The sequence below is a fragment of the Podarcis liolepis genome (assembly GCF_965112155.1).
Source record: "Podarcis liolepis genome assembly, chromosome: 16".
Lineage (NCBI taxonomy): Eukaryota > Metazoa > Chordata > Lepidosauria > Squamata > Lacertidae > Podarcis > Podarcis liolepis.
Window position 1 is genome coordinate 41,604,968 of NC_139567.1, and position 17,641 is coordinate 41,622,608.

Here is a 17,641-nt window from a genome sequence, read left to right on the forward strand (position 1 = left end):
TGCTGGGAAAGATGGAGGGCACAAGGAGAAGGGGATGACAGAGGACGAGATGGTGGGACAGTATTCTTGAAGCTACCAGCATGAGTTTGACCAAACTGCGGGAGGCAGTGGAAGACAGGAGTGCCTGGCGTGCTCTGGTCCAGGGAGTCACGAAGAGTCGGACACGTCTAAACAACAAGAAATACAAGAGCTTGCACACCTTGATTCTGGGTTCTCGTCCCTCCTGCGTGTGGTGAGTGGGGACCCTGTTGCAACAGTTCCTTCTCTAGCATTTTTTGTATTGTCTTACTTTGCTATGGCTGTATGCTAATGCAATAAAGGTTATGACTTGAGTTCCTTCAATAAAGATCAGGCTTCCTAGCCGCTTTGCTTCTCAGTTATTCTCTGGTTGGTCTCTATTATTTCTCCTACCAATAGGGAACCCACTTAAGGACTCTATATGGGCTCTGGAATACCCCATAAGCAAGAGGGAGCAGTTTTTCTTATAACTGGACAATGACCCATTTAGTCTAGTATCCTGTTCTCACAGAGGCCATCAAATGCCTTTAAGGAAACCCGCAAACAGGACCTGAACATGCGATCACTCTCCCTCGCTGCAATTCCCAGCCGTTGTGTCAAGTTCTGTGGGATGCAAGTTCTCTGGTGCAAGTTCTGTGGGATGCAGCAGAGGGTGCCACTTAAAATGATGGGCCTCAGGGTTGCCAACTTTTATTGCCTCCACCCGCTCTTCTGCCTTTAGCAGCAACATAACTGAGCTGGCAGACCAAGCTGCGGTCAAAACTTAGCAGCCCAAGCGTTGGCAGAGACAAGATGTATCACTTGACCAAGGCCACCTATAGCCAAACAGGAATCTGAGGTCCCCTGCCAATGGCTACTAGCCACAGTCAAGAATTTACCTTGCCCAGGTGAAATTAGCCTTGTGATGGTTTGATTAATTAGTGCAATGTGCCTGGGCGTTACGTCAGACCTCCCAATATAAGTACATTTTACTCCTCTGAATGTTCCTGCATTTTTACTTCCCCCTAGCAACTCTGCTTCTTTTGTATGTATTAATGAGTAATTATAATTTAGCTATTAGCTGCTGTAGGTTTTATATTCTTGGCTAAATGTTTGTGTAATTAGGAAGCTCGCCACATTTTGAATAAACCTTTATATCCTCTTTATATCCTTGTCACTTCAAAGCTGCTCCATGATAGATCCAGTTGCTTGTTCTTCTACAATAAATTAGAGTTTATTGGATGGATTTCCCCCCTAAAATGATTTTTGAATTCTGAATTTATTGTTATTCGTGTTTTATACTGTATTTTATGCTGTTTTTTGTTGCATCAACTAAGTGTTTTAAATTTGTTGTTAGCCGCCCTGAGCCCGGTTTTCTGAACCAGGAAGGGCAGGGTATAAATAAAAAATTATTATTATTATTATTATTATTATTATTATTATTATTATTATTGTTATTATTACTACTACTACTACTACTACTACTACTACTACTATTATAAATTGCTATTTTCTTTTCTCACAGGCTGAAGAGGGATTTTCTCCCCATCCTTCACAGCCACTGTTATAATATTTAGGGTACACACACAAAACATACACACACTCCACAGGAAACCAATCCTTCAAAATTTAGGAGATATTCCCTGAAAAAATTACACATTATTTTTAGCACACAGAACAACCCCCAAATGCCATCCTGGCTCTCCTAATCACTCTGAATCTTTCCTCTGCAGAAGAGAAACCTTTCTCAATTGTTCTTACACTTCCAGATCCTTCAAATTCTGTTTAAAGGGCATATTTGTGTATGAATAGGGTGGGACGGTGACCTGGATTCAAGAACTATGGTATTTCTAGGGTTGCCATGTTTTGAAGAGCAAAAAAGAGGACACATATGCTGACTTCTACTTTTAACCATGGATCGCTATGATTGTAGCAGGAACCCCCCCACCCCAATCATTCAGTTTGTACAAACTTCACACACACTCACACTCACACACTACATACGCCACATTCCTGTTATAAATTCATAGAAAAATCAACCATACATCGGATTTGCACTGTTCCATTTTATTTTACTCCATGTGACAAGGACTATTGAAGGGGGGTGACTTGGTTCTGGTCAGCCATAATCCCTTGAGCATACCAGCACATACACAGGAGCCCTGCCCAGTTGCTATGTCAACCCTGATGATCCCAGACAGAAGACAATCAAGATCACAAAGAACTTGCATATGGGAGTGGATTCAGCATGGACTGAAACAAAGGACAATAATCAGATCTTCCCTCTGGGGGCAGGAAACTGCAGACTCCCCTTTGTCTCCTGGAATCAGTAGTAGATAGGTAGCCGTGTTGGTCTGCCATAGTCAAAATAAAAAATTCCTTCCAGTAGCACCTTAAAGACCAACTAAGTTAGTTCTTGGTATGAGCTTTCGTGTGCATGCACACTTCTTCAGATACACAGAAGTGTGCATGCACACGAAAGCTCATACCAAGAACTAACTTAGTTGGTCTTTAAGGTGCTACTGGAAGGAATTTTTTATTTTGTCTCCTGGAAGTGACTCATGGGCAGGGGGAAAGGAAGAACCAGCCAGGTGACAGGACACTCAGGTTACCACCACAACTCCTCCCTCAACCCCTCCTTTCTGTAATGTATGCATGGTGTCAACCCCTTCTGTAATGTATGCATGATGTCAACCCCTCCTTTCTGTAATGTATGCATGATGTTTCTGGGGGTGGGCTTGACCTGGAGGATGGGAATTTCAAAAGTTTTTATAAGGTCTGGCAGACCATCTTTCTGGGTCTTTCCTCTCTCTTGCAAGTGAGGGGAACACCCTGTTGCAACAGTTCAATAAAGGCCAAGCCTACAGGCTGCTGTTTTGCTCCAAGTTATCCTGGTTGGTGTCTTTGTTTTTGTCCAAGGGAGCCCTCGGATTTTTCCGGTAACATGATGACTCTTGTTTTACATACCCATGAAAAAGGGGACATGTCCTGGAAAAAGGGGAAAGCTTTTATTGAGGGTGAAAGAGAGAGCGCAAAATATGGTCTGAAACTCAACATCAAAAAAACGAAGATCATGGCCACTGGTCCCATCACCTCCTGGCAAATAGAAGGGGAAGAAATGGAGGCAGTGAGAGATTCTACTTTCTTGGGCTCCATGATCACTGCAGATGGTGACAGCAGCCATGAAATTAAAGGAGAAAAGCAATGACAAACCTAGACAGCATCTTAAAAAGTAGAGACATCACCTTGCCAACAAAGGTCCGTATAGTAAAAGCTATGGTTTTCCCAGTAGTAATGTATGGAAGTGAAAGCTGGACCATAAAGAAGGCTGATCGCCAAAGAATTGATGTTTTTGAATTCTGGGGCTGGAGGAGACTTGAGAGTCCCATGGACTGCAAGAAGAGCAAACCTCTCCATTCTGAAAGAAATCAACCCTGAGTGCTCACTGGAAGGACAGATCCTGAAGCTGAGGCTCCAAGACTTTGGCCGCCTCATGAGAAGAAAAGACCCCCTGGAAAAGACCCTGATGTTGGGAAAGATGAAGGGGACGACAGAGGACGAGATGGTGGGACAGTGTTCTCGAAGCTACCAGCATGAGCTTGACCAAACTGCGGGAGGCAGTGGAAGACAGGAGTGCCTGGCGTGCTCTGGTCCAGGGGGTCACGAAGAGTCGGACACGACTAAACAACTAAACAACAGCATGGACAGTGCCGAAAGTCTTTACTTTCAACACATCTTTGTTCTGGGTAGCTCACCTCCTTGCAAGGGGGTGGAGGGACTCTGTTGCAACAGAAAAATAAAGATCTGCCTTGCTTTCACTGGATTTTGCCTCCATCCATTCTTCTCTGGCCAATCATGGACTTTGGGGACTCAGTCCCTTAGGCAACTGGGCCAACCTTTAATTTTTCTGCAACAGCCATGATGGCTTCGTTCTGCCTGCTCCACTTCCAGAGGCAATAGGCCTCTAAATCACAAGCAGGGAGAGTTGCTGTGGCCCCCAGGTCCTGCTTGGGGGCATCTGGGGGCCACTGTGAGAACAGGATCCTGGAATATATGGGCTCCCTTTGACCCTGTTCCTGAAGCCAAGCTCTTCCAATTTCCTTACGCCACAGCTATGATTGCTCTTACTGCTTCTGGTATTTGCCTGTACGTGTTGTTTTTTTCAAAAACCAAACACCTCACATTGCTCCAGGGAGACGTCTCTTTATAGAAAATTTCCAAACACATCCAGCTGCTTCGTGCAAGCCCTCACATGCCGCACAATAACCTTTGGCGAAGTTACAGCTCCTGTAGCTACAGAAGCACCTTGCTTCACCTTGAACCAGACAGAGGGCCTTCTCGGTAGTGGCGCCCGCCCTGTGGAACGCCCTCCCTTCAGATGTGAAGGAAATAAGCAGTTATCTTCTCTTTCAAAGACATCTGAAGGCAGCCCTGTTTAGGGAAGTTTTTAATATTTAATGCTGTATTGTTTTTAACACTTGATTGGAAGCTGCCCAGAGTGGCTGGGGAAACTCAGCCAGATGGGCGGGGTATAAATAATAAATTATTATTAATTATTATTATTATCACAAACCTTTTCTCTGTTTCAGAATCTGGAACTGGCCTCCCTCTGCCGGCAAGGGTTGCCAGCGTCTTAACCAAACACTGCTCTTCTGCCTTTGTGAGTACTTTGATCTCAGTGGCGTTGCAGCAAATTCTGAAGTGTAGGGACTCGCCGTGGCAGCTTATTATAATTTAATACTACTAATAATAATTTATTATTTATACCCCGCCCATCTGGCTGGGCTTCCCCAGCCACTCTGGGTGGCTCCCCAAAAAAATTAAAAACACAATAAAACATCAAACATTAAAAGCTTCCCTAAAGAGGGCTGCCTTCAGGTGTCTTCTAAAAGTCAGATAGTTGTTTATCTCCTTGACATCTGATGGAAGGGCGTTCCACAGGGCAGGCGCCACCACCGAGAAGGCCCTCTGCCTTGTTCCCTGTAACCTCACTTCTCGCAGGGAGGGAACCGCCAGAAGGCCCTCGGCACTGGACCTCAGCATCCAGGCTGGACGATGGGGGTGGAGACGCTCCTTCAGATATACTGAGCCAAAGCCTTTTAGGGCTTTAAAGGTCAGCACCAACACTTTGAATTGTACTCTGAAACGTACTGAGAGTCAATGTAGGTCTTTCAAGACCAGTGTTATATGGTCTTGGCGGCCGCTCTGCATATTATTTTTATTTATGTATATTCAACTTATATCCCGCCCTTCCTCCTCAAGGAGCCCAGGGCAGGAAGCGTGTTGGTGATTAAAACTTAAGAACAAAGCCAATTGTTTGCTCTCGCAGTTAATAATTGCAGGTTGCCAGGAACAGTGTCTTTCAGTTAGGAAATGCCCTGCGAGCAAACAGGAATGGTTTTAGATTCATCCTAGAAGTGGAGAGAGGGAGAGAAACCTCAAATATATAGCCTCTCGCACATACCCCAAGGATGCTCTGAAAAATTAAGGCAGCTGTATTTATTGGTTATCATTCACACACACACTCCCCGAAACAGCAGTAAGGCCTCACAATACCCAGCGGTTATTAGGATCAGCACGACTGCAATCTCCTGGGAGTCGGTGGTGTTTACTTACTCAACTCGTAAAACACATTTGAGCTTTGACAGAAGAGCTTCAGTCTGACAAAATGCAACCTTTAGCTTTTAATGAGAAATGCAAAGGGTCTTGCAAAGAAGTGTCACCATCTGAGCAGCTGGTGTGAAGTAGGAACCGCATTAAAGAAAAGAAAAAGTAGTACCTAGCCTCTGCTTGATTCTTTTTTCCTCTCTCTCTGAGCCTATGCTAATCTGCCAGAAATGAACTTGGAAATGTCATTATCTCTGCATTCAGTTGCCAAGGCAAGGGGGTCCGTCAATTAGCCTGGCATGCCAGCCCATATTACTTTCTGGGCCCACGTTCCCCCTCCACTACAACACAGCTTCTCATCTCCTGAAATTAGCATGTTTCTCTCCATTCAGGGATATGCTTCACAGAGCAGAAACACGTTGTCAGTGGTCTCTCTTGGCTCCTAAGCTATCGCCCCAAGCAGATCTGTAACCTGGGGGAGTAAACACTCAGAGAGACCCAGAACCAGCAAATTTACTCCTTTAGTAAATCCCACAGTATGAGTTTGAAGTCAGGAATCAGGAGAGATAAAGGTAGATAATGGCTAAATGCATTGAGCCCTCTACCAGTAGTTTATTAAGATGTGTCATGATATACAGCAACAACAATAAATAATGATGTAAACCAGGCATCCCCAAACTCAGCCCTCCAGCTGTTTTGGACTACAACTCCCATCATCCATGACCACTGGTCCTGTTAGCTAGGGATGATGGGAGTTGTAGTCCCAAAACAGCTGGAGGGCCGAGCTTGGGCACGCCTGATGTAAACCAACCGTTTCCAACTCCTACAGATGTTGATGGACTACAATTCCCATCATCCCTAACTATTGGCCACAATGGCTGATGGGATTTGTAGTTGAAACCATCTGGAGGGCACCAATTTGGAGAAGGCTGATCTAAATGAAGGAGCACAACAATCACTAAAAATAATAAGTCTCTTTGGCTGGTACAAAACTGTCTGAAGGAAAGTCATTCCAGGTCAATGTAGTTTGGGGAATCTGACCCTCCAGTCAACTGGAAATTATTCAAAACAAAATCCTCAAAATATTACTTGGTTTGCCCACCGGCAGCTAGTATTAAAGCGGAGACTGGAATTCTGCCCGTACAGTCTTCTATTTTAATGGTTTTGTTTATGTATTGTTTTAAACTTCTTAATATGGAAGCTACAGCTGCACAGAGAGACTACTTGGGTAGCAAATTGTGAAGAGCAAATGTTTGCTTTTGATATACTTCTGCAGGTTCTTAAAAACAGGCCCTCACTCAGACTCATATATATATATATACATATATACCGGTATATATATATATAGAGAGAGAGAGAGATAGAGAGAGATAATATAAGCTGGGTTATTTCTATGCTCAGCGAGATCTACAAGCATTCCATAAACCGTTCTTGTCACAGTTACATTTTCTTAAATTATTACATGGATTAGAGATTTACCTACATGATTTACCGGTTAGTTCGTTTAGAAAGCCTTTCTGGCTTTGCGGCTTCAGATGACGCCGTCAGAATAGTTAGAGGCATGTTGCAGAAAAAATTCCAGTAGAACAGCGCCAATGTTTAGAGCCCAAGCAGCAGAAGATCTTTATCATCATTTATACACTGCTTCTTGTATTCTGACCCAAGGGCAAAGTTTTTTTCCTGACATAGTTAAGATACCTGATGGTGATGATCAAACAGAAATCACATATTTGTTGTCTGATTCTAACAAATTCATGACAGACAGTTACACGATTTGCAGTGGGGGTCCAAAAGCCGATGAAAAATGTTATTGAGGCTTGTATGCTAAATTACAATGGTTTAATTGGATGATTTGATTTTGTTTTAATTATCTGGATGCTTTTGGATGTATCAGTTCTCTTAACCATTTGTATTTCAAAATATATTTGACTTTATACTTTTTAAACTTTTTCGTACCTATTTTAAGATGTTGTTGTTGTTGTTTAAATGTAAAGACATATTTTGGTCAACACTGTTTTTCAATATTGTACCAGTGTATAGAGGTGTATACTCGGAAACTACAACTAACCCAGAATGCGGCAGCTAGACTGGTGACTGGGAGCAGCCGCCGAGACCACATAACACCGGTCTTGAAAGACCTACATTGGCTCCCAGTACGTTTCCAAGCACAATTCAAAGTGTTGGTGCTGACCTTTCAAGCCCTTAACGGCGTCGGTCCTGTATACCTGAAGGAGCGTCTCCACCCCTGTCACTCAGCCCAGACACTGAGGTCCAGCTCCGAAAAGGGCCTTCTGGGGGTTCCCTCATTGTGAGAAGTGATGTTACAGCGAACCAGACAGATGGCCTTCTTGGTAGTGGTGCCCGCCCTGTGAAACACCCTCAAAGAAATTAACAGCTACCTGACATTTATAAGACATCTGAAGGCAACCCTGTTTAGGAAAGTTTTTAATGACTGATGTTTCAATGTATTTTTAATCTTTTGTTGGAAGCTGCCCAGAGTGGCTGGGGAAACCCAGCCAGATGGGCGGGGTATAAATAAATTTGTTGTTGTTGTTGTTGTTGTTGTTGTTGTTGTTGTTGTTGTTGTTGTTGTTGTTGTTGTTGTTGTTGTTGTCTGCTGGGGCACCTTGTTGTTGTTAATTAAATTTATAATAAATAAATTCAATGCTCCTTCTGGGGTCATTTGTCCACCTTTGGTTGTCCCCACCCTGCTCTCATCTCTCACCTGTGGCTCCTGGAAGCTGTCAGCATTCGGCAGCAGCAACATCCCAGGAAATGGCTTCAAACTGGCTGGCTCAACCAGGTGAGGGTAGCTAGTAGGGACTCAAACCCTCGGTGAATTAGGGAGTTTGTCTGCATACAAAGACAGGCTCCTGCGGAATGAATGGACAAGAGCAATAGTGGGTCCATCCGTCAAGACCAAGAAGGCTGTTTCTGCCCCTGCTGTGGAGGGAAGTGAGGGGCAGGTGGGGCTCATCTACCTGGGAAGGGAGCCCATCTTGGAGAAGGGAGATCCTAAACCTCCACTGCCTTGCAGGATATATTTGGGAGAGGAAAAGGCTAAGGAGTAAATCCTCCACAAGTCTGGAGTGGGGTCCCTAAGACGGCTGGATGGCGCCTTGTACGCCTCTTTCCACCAACCCCTGCAGCCAAACTGGCACCCAACACCTCGCTCTGCTTTTCCTTGGACCACATCAGCGAGGCTGAGAGGGGGGGTTTGTCATCTGGGCAGCCCAGCACCCCCAGACACCCTGCCCAGACTTGCACCCCAGGAAGGTCACTTCACTGCTGCTAGCACGGCAATCTGACTTCACCCCCGAAGGCAGACTCCATTGTCTCTGGAGACAGACGGATGTCAACGACAAACAGAGTACAGTGGTACTTCAGGTTACATACACTTCAGGTTACAGACTCCGCTAACCCAGAAATAGTACCTCGGGTTAAGAACTTTGCTTCAGGATGAGAACAGAAATTGTGCTCTGGAGGCAGCAGGAGGCCCCATTAGCTAAAGTGATGCTTCAGGTTAAGAACAGTTTCAGGTTAAGTATGGACCTCCGGAACGAACTAAGTACTTAACCTGAGGCACCACTGTATAGGATTATTATTTCCTGCGGTTGCTATGACCATGATGGTCAAGATGACAACAGCAACCTAGGACCTCCAGATGGTGTTGGACTACATTTCACATCATCCCTGTTATAGGAAAAACTGCTCCCTTTTGCTTATGGGGTATTCCAGAGCCCGTAAGTGGGTTCCCTATTGGTAGGAGAAATAATAAAGGCCAACCAGAGAATATTGAGAAGCAAAGCGGCTAGTAAGCCTGATCTTTTTTAGAGGAACTGTTGAAACAGAGTCCCCACTCACCACACGCAGGAGGGAGGAGAACCCAGAACAAAGGTGTGCAAGCCCTTATATAGGTTTTTGAAATTGGCCACCCTGTAGCCCAAGACCACTGCCCAAAACATCATACATACAACACAGAAGGAGGCAGAAATCCTGCCCGCCAGGACACCTGATAATGGTCACTGATTGCATTTCCTGGGCAGTCTGGCCATTCTTTTGTGATGGTTAATAGTTCCTGAGTCCTGGTTACAGGTTCACCCTATTCAGACACAAATTCGCCCTTAAGACAGGATTTGCAAGCAAAAAGACAATGGGAAGGCTTTCTCCTTTACTGCAGAGGAATATTTGCGGTCATTGGGAGAGTCAAAATGGCTTCAGGATTGCTCTCCCTTACTATTTCAGACACATGGTTCATATCTTTAGATAAGTGTGCGTTTATGAATATTTATTCTATATTTGAGACCTTAAAATTCTTATAACACTGACCATTGGCTAAGCTGGCCAATTACGATGGACGGTGAGAGATGTAGTCCAGGAGGTTTATTGTTCTTGTTTTTATCTTGTATTTTGTGTCTGTATACTTTATCTTATGCTGTGAACTATCCTGAGATCTACATATGAAAGGTGGAATACAAATTTAATTGATGATGGTGATAGTGATGATAAATCTTGGAAGCCAAGGTGGAGGAACACTGTGTTAGATTGCCAGGTCAGTTCAGCTGCTCTCTTGAAGCAACTGAGTAAATCGTTAATTTTGGCCACTTAATTCATACACATCTGGCTCTGCCTGCAGATGTTGAGGACTGAACCTGGGATGTCCCTGTCCTGAAGCAATAATAAAAAAAAGAGTGAAATATTTCAGGCACACCCATCACATCTCACCACTCAAGTTTCCAGTCCCGATTGGATAAATTAATATTCTTGGAATGTAGTTTCCTCCTTGTTGGTGTTCCCATGGTGTTCCTGAGTCAAAGATGGCTTTGTAGCTGGGTGTGTACTAATTCAGGGCAATTAGGACTGTCTTCTTATTGACATGTTTGTTTCCATTTAAGGAGGGAAGAAGGCAGTTTGCAGCTATTTTAAGTGGGGAGGAAGGGTGGAGGTAGGAAATGAAAATAAAACTAATTAGAAAGACATGTCTGGCTTTATCACATCTGCTCAAGAACTATATGGGATGTGAAGGAGGGCTGAAATTGTCGTGTCTGGGCCCTAGATTAAAACCTCCACCACTATTTTCCTTTCCAGAATATTATCAGTGGGTGGGAGTTAAGAGTGCACTAACATTAGCCGGAAAATTGAAAGTGAGTGGGAATCACTCACGTCCCTAACCAAGTTTTTGTGCCGCGGAGATTTCTGCTGTAATCAGGTTTGAATAATTGCAACTAATTACAGTGGTACCTTGGGTTACATACGCTTCAGGTTACAGACTCTGCTAACCCAGAAATAGTGCTTCAGGTTAAGAGCTTTGCTTAAGGATGAGAACAGAAATCGTGCTCCGGCGGCGCGGCGGCAGCAGGAGGCCCCATTAGCTAAAGTGGTGCTTCAGGTTAAGAACAGTTTCAGGTTAAGAACGGACTTCCGGAACGAATTAAGTACTTAACCCGACGTACCACTGTATTCCTGCAAAGGTTTCTTTTAGGGGGTGGGTGGGAGTCGGGTATCTGGGGATATGGAAGCTGTGGCCTTCCAACTCCCATCAGCCCCAGCCAATGGTCGGGTGATGGGAAATGTAGCCCGACTGCAGGTTCTCTCCCCCCCCCAAAAAAAAACTCAGCAAAAAATGCACATTTTTTAGTGATAAATGTTTCTTAAAAAGCCACTGCAGAGAACAAATTCCATCAAGCTGTGCTGGCTGAGCCTGATGGGAGATGTAGTGCAAAACATCCTGAGGGCACCCAGTTGGGAATGGCTGGCATCTATGTGCCACTTAAGCCCTTTTTATATTCCTTATTCTGTTTGCTTTTGCCCCCCCCCCCAGCCTGTGGACACATTCAAAGGGCCCGTTTGAAAAAAGTTCAAGTTGCTAGACCTCAACATGCAGGAGTCCTCTCTTGTCCCTATCCCAGCGAGACCCAAGAGACAGTCACTTGTGAAATGAACTGGAGTGTTTGTGTAGCTGATAAGGACGCCTAGTGAAAGCTACTAGAAGAATTGCCATAGCTCCACTATGACCCGGGAAGACAGCCTTAAGATGATTAAGACTATTGGTCCATGTAGCTGACTACCATTGACACTGACTGGCAGAAGTTCTCTGGGTTATCACCCCCCACACCAGCCCCCATCACCCCCCACAACAGCCTTGGTGGAGGCCGGCACTCATAGGCTTTGTTGTCCAAAATATCTGGAAAGCGTCAGGTTGCGCAAGGCCTAGGTAAAGGTAAAGGGACCCCTGACCATTAGGTCCAGTCGTGGCCGACTCTGGGGTTGCGGCGCTCATCTCGCTTTACTGGCCGAGGGAGCCGGCGTACAGCTTCTGGGTCATGTGGCCAGCAGGACTAAGCCGCTTCTGGCAAACCAGAGCAGCGCACGGAAACGCCGTTTACCTTCCCACCAGAGCGGTACCTATTTATCTACTTGCACTTTGACGTGCTTTCGAACTGCTAGGTGGGCAGGAGCAGGGACCGAGCAACGGGAGCTCACCCCGCCACGGGGATTCGAACTGGCGACCTTCTGATCGGCAAGTCCTAGGCTCTGTGGTTTAACCCACAGCGCAACCCGCGTCCCTTGCGTAAGGCCTACTCTAGGGCAAAATCTGATTATGTTTCCCCCAAAGATTACATTTAACGGGTGCATTGTTGCAGCGTGGCACTTTGCAAATAAGGAGACAGCAAGTCTCTGCCCCAAGGGGCATACAATTTAGAAACTGGAAGACAACAGAGCAGTGGGCGGAAAGGGAAAACAAGAGATAAACGGAGGAAGCGTAGGTGATTCTGCCTGAACACACAAACTTCCCACCAACTTCCAGGGTGGATTTTGAGCTACCACCTGCAGGCCGGCATCAGGCGTTCGACAAAGCTTAATTCATGTGTGGATGGCTGTTTTATTTAACAGGAGGGCAGAACCTAGTGCTTACATACAGCGGTGGTGACACGATCATGAGGGTGGTTAGGTTTCCTCACCCGGGACGCATTGTTACCTTGCCAGGATGGTATGTGTAGCTTGGCAAATCAGTGTTTCTCAACCCCTCTGATTGGGTGGGTGGCAATAGGTATCATAGCTAGGAGCATTTAAGACCCATTTCACTATTCAGTGGTACCTCGGGTTACATACGCTTCAGGTTACAGACTCCGCTAACCCAGAAATAGTGCTTCAGGTTAAGAACTTTGCTTCAGGATGAGAACAGAAATCGTGCGGTGGCAGCGGGAGGCCCCATTAGCTAAAGTGGTGCTTCAGGTTAAGAACAGTTTCAGGTTAAGAACGGACTTAAGTACTTAACCCGAGGTACCACTGTATTTTGATTCTGGACAATACTTCAGGGGGATTGCGGGATGTTGGCAAGGCAGCGTGGCCCAAAGTTCCAGCATTACTCACAGCACTGGAACGACTTTTTCTCTCCCTGGGTGTGGATCCAGGGCAGGAATCAGCTGAGCTGGCAAAGGATGGCAGGGGTGGATGCCAGCTCTGCCCATAGTTACTCTCTCTCACTCCACCTGGCATAGTCGAAATGTAATTTGTAAGCTCATTGGGGCAGGGACCTATGAGGTGACAGCTACAGCCCAATTAAATTCATTTACTGATTACGCTTGCCTATGTGTGGAAACAATATTCCCAGAGGCAGAATTATGGGTGGTGCTCAGCTAAGCTTTGCTCAAGAGTAAGCACATAGAAAGGAATGACCTCTCAACAAAGTCAGACTCATTGAAGTCAATGGGTCTAATTTTGCCATTGTCATTATTTGAAGTGGGTCTGCTTTTGATTAAAAAAAAAACATAGTTGACTGCCAACCTATATTTTCTTCGGCTGTTCACACACCGCACATTTAAAGCACATTTCACTACCACCACCAAAGTGTACCGGGAACTGTTGTTCGTGTTGGGATTTGTAGCTCTGTAATGGGTAAAATAAGGGACGCGGGTGGCGCTGTGGGTTAAACCACAGAGCCTAGGACTTGCCGATCAGAAGGTCGGCGGTTCAAATCCCCGCCACGGGGTGAGCGCCCGTTCCTCGGTCCCTGCTCCTGCCAACCTAGCAGTTTGAAAGCACGTCAAAGTGCAAGTAGATAAATAGGTACCACTCCTGCGGGAAGATAAACGGCATTTCCGTGCGCTGCTCTGGTTTGCCAGAAGCAGCTTAGTCATGCTGGCCACATGACCCGGAAGCTGTACGCCGGCTCCCTCGGCCAATAAAGCGAGATGAGTGCCAAAACCCAGAGTCAGTCACGACTGGACCTAATGGTCAGGGGTCCCTTTACAGTATTATTGGAGGGGTGTGTGTGCAGCTTTAAATATTTGGCGTTTGTACAATGTATCTGCCTTGGATTAAAATTTGCATTTAATCTATGGAACTGTCTTCATATATTGTTTTTAACTGTCTCTATACAGAGAATTTGATATACATTTTTTAAAAAAATGAATGGAATTGCGTTTAATTGGGGTTTTTTTGCATATGAAACTGCAGTTTAATAGCAATTGTGAGATTGCTGTGAGATATGTTCGTGCGAAGCAATTAACACAGTCAGGTACATAAAGGAATAATTTTACAAAAAGAATAGAACAGGCGGGTGTTTTGAAGCCTAAGGGATGCCAGTTTTCTCTTGCCCGTGCCAGGCCTTGCTGGCATCAGCACAGCGCATCAAAACACAGTGGTGTCGTCCAGAGATGGGGAACAGCCAGACCTGTCTTGCCACTTCTAGATTCTGAAACAGGAATTTCTCAGCAGAGGGAACACAAGGCTCTCGTGATTGGCACACCCACAACGGTTGTCCAGCCATGTTTACACTACACAGGAGCTCATGGTGGCGTTTTATAAAAATGGCCTGCCTCGTAAAAAGCCGGCCTTTTGCAAGAGTTCGACCCCTCAAATAACGCTTTGAAAGAGGTGAGCAGAGGTTTGCAAATGGGTTGCCATATTGACGAAGAACAGGGGTCAGCAAACTTTTTCAGCAGGGGGCCGGTCCACTGTCCCTCAGATCTTGTGGGGGGGCTGGACTGTATTTTGGAAAAATATATATAAATGAATTCCTATGCCCTGTTGTAAACAAAAAATTGCCCTTTTCCCTTATGGGGTATCCAAGAGCCCATATAGAGTCCTTACATTTTATTTTATTTTATTTTATTTTATTTATTTATTTATTTCCCGCCCATCTGGCTGAGTTTCCCCAGCCACTCTGGGCGGCTCCCAATCAAGTGTTAAAAACAGTACAGCGTTACATATTAAAAACTTCCCTGAACAGGGCTGACTTAAGATGTCTTCTGAATGTCAGGTACCGGTAACTGTTTATCTCTTTGACATCTCATGGGAGGGCGTTCCACAGGGCAGGCGCCACTACCGAGAAGGCCCTCTGTCTGGTTCCCTGTAACCTCACTTCTCGCAATTAGGGAACCGCCAGAAGGCCCTCAGAGCTGGATCTCAGCGTCCGGGCAGAATGATGGGGGTGGAGACGCTCCTTCAGGTATACAGGACCGAGGCCGTTTAGGGCTATAAAGGTCTGCACCAACACTTTGAATTGTGCTCGGAAACATACTGGGAGCCAATGCAGATCTCTCAGAACCGGTGTTATGTGGTCCCGGTGGCCACTCCCAGTCACCAGTCTAGCTGCCACATTCTGGATTAATTGCAGTTTCCGGGTCACCTTCAAAGGTAGCCCCACGTAGAGCGCGTTGCAGTAGTCCAAACGTGAGATAACTACATAGGTTCCCTATTGGTGGGAGAGCATAACAGAGGCCAACCAGAGAATACTGAGAAGCAAAGCAGCTAGTAAGCTTTATCTTTATTGATCTGTTGCAACAGGGTGGTTCCCTCACCCACAGGAGAGAGGAGGAACCCAGAACAATGGCATGCAAGGCCTTATAAAGACTTTTGAAATTGCCACCCTGTAGATCAAGGCCACCCCCAGAAACATCATAAATACATCACAGAAGGGGTGTAACCTAAGACCACCCCTCAGATACATCACACCTATATTACAGAAAAGGCAGCCTAAACAGAAATTTGAATGTTGTTTTTCTCCTGTTGTTGTTTATCTCCTGTCTGGCAGGTCACTTGATTGGATTGCCTGGGGAGCTTGGCCAGTCTTTTGTAGTGATAAATACTTAGTTCCTGGGCCAGGTCACAGGATCACACCCTATTCACATCTTAAATGTGCCTCAAGACAAGATTTGTGAAGGAAGACAATGGGAGGTGTCCCACTTTGACCTTGCAGAGAAAACATTTGCTTAGTTTAGGAATCAAAATGGTTCCAGGTCGGTCTTCCTGTGCTGATCTATGTATGTGCTCGGTTGGTACGCTTATGAACATTACCATATGTCGAAGACCATAAAATTCCTATCACAGACCCACAAATAACCCAGAGATGCATTTTAAATAAAAGCACACGTTCCACTCATGTAAAAACAAGCTGATTCCCGGACCATCCACGGGATGGATTTTGAAGGCGATTGGGCCAGATCCGGCCCCCGGGCCTTCGTTTGCCTACCCATAATTAAGAAGCACATGTTCATGGTTCGAAGCCTTTGTCATTAGTGGTGTTTGTAGCAGAGGCTTAAATTTTGATGCTAGCATGACAGGAAAACCCTGGAAAGCCCACTGAAATCTTGCAAAAGGCAAGCAAAGAAGGGGGAAATGCAATCATATTTATCCGATCTCTCCCCCTTGCTCCATCCTGCCGTGGTTTCTGGTGAAATGACTGCCATGGACCAACAAAACACAAAAAATAAGGCACTATATATGCAGGCTGTTTGGATATCTGAAGCTGCAGTGTGTTTGGGTACTGATTTGGATAAGTGAATTTTTGTACAGTGAGTGTTTGGATAGCAAGACCTGTGCCCATCGTTCAGTCCTCCCGAAGCCAGTGTTTTTCAACCTTTTTTGGGCAAAGGCACACTTGTTTCATGAAAAAAATCACGAGGCACACCACCATTAGAAAATGTTAAAAAATTTAACTCTGTGCCTATATTGACTATATGTAAAGTAATTCTCTTGAATAGGAATCAAATAAACACAAAGAAAGTATTTTATAATTACTTTATTATGAAATAGTAAGTAAACAGAAATATGAAAAATTATAAAATACTTTATTCAGTGCGCAACCTGGGCCTGTTTGGCTGAACACAAAGCTGATATTCTGGCTGGAATCGAAGAAAGACACACACGTAGCTCTTCGTGAACAGCTCTCAGTCTCTCTCTGTATTTAGTTTTTATAGCAATCATGCTTGAAAAGCTCAACTCACAGAGATATGTAGTGGAAAATGGGAGCAATGTCAAAATAGCTTTGTTTGCCAGAAGGGGGAACTCCTTGGCAGTATCTAACCAAAAACTGTCCAAAGGTAGATCAGCAAATCTTAGCTTGAAACCACGATTTTGTCTCAGTTCAGTTAGTTCCTCCTGCTCCTGTAAAGTCATGTCCTTTCCACCAACTGATGCTGAGCTATAAGGGTCCCTAACCCAGTCAAGGCATACAGTGGAGACTGAAGAGAAATAAAATGACAACTTCTCTGGTCCTCCTGGTGACTCAAGTCGTGACGTCTTCTTCTCTCCGCTGCTGCGCACACTGTGCTCGGGCTGGAAGGAAGTTGGAAGATGATGTCCTACTGTGATAGGTCCAGGCTGGAGTCAGGACCAATCACAGCCCGGACATCAGAAAAGTGGAGGTTGTCCCCCTGAGGAGCGCCAATTGGCGCCCCTGCTGGCCGAGGGTGGGGTCAAAAACCCCACCCCACCTCATACCCAGGACACAATCCGGCGCCCGCCTAGTGGGCGAAAATTTGAAAAAAAAATTATAAAAAAAATCTTTTGAATTTTTCAATTTTTCTCACGGCACACCAGGCAACATCTCGCGGCACACTAGTGTGCCGCGGAACAGTGGTTGAAAAACACTGGCATAGAGTTTTATATTCCAGCATTCCCTTTTCTAGGCTACACTCTATGATCTCTGGCACAGCAGGCAGCCTTTCCACTCCCCATTGCCTTCTAATCCACATTTTGCAAGATCTGTAGGTGGTTTTGAGATCCAAATCGAACTTGACAGCTTACCCGC

General features: G+C 45.3%; 1 protein-coding gene and 1 long non-coding RNA gene across 2 annotated transcripts in view; one reads left to right on the forward strand and one right to left on the reverse strand.

The window, feature by feature from the left end:
* The window catches only part of VPS53 (VPS53 subunit of GARP complex), a 55,822-nt gene extending 47,436 nt beyond the window's left edge, over window positions 1–8,386 (reverse strand). Inside the window, exon 1 of the mRNA XM_083479849.1 lies at window positions 8,330–8,386. Within this exon, the coding sequence (XP_083335975.1) occupies window positions 8,330–8,371 (42 nt within the window). The 5' untranslated portion in view covers window positions 8,372–8,386. The remainder of the gene's footprint in view (window positions 1–8,329) is intronic.
* The window catches only part of LOC310695547, a 132,170-nt gene that overhangs the window by 93,188 nt on the left and 21,341 nt on the right, over window positions 1–17,641 (forward strand). The window lies entirely within an intron of this gene.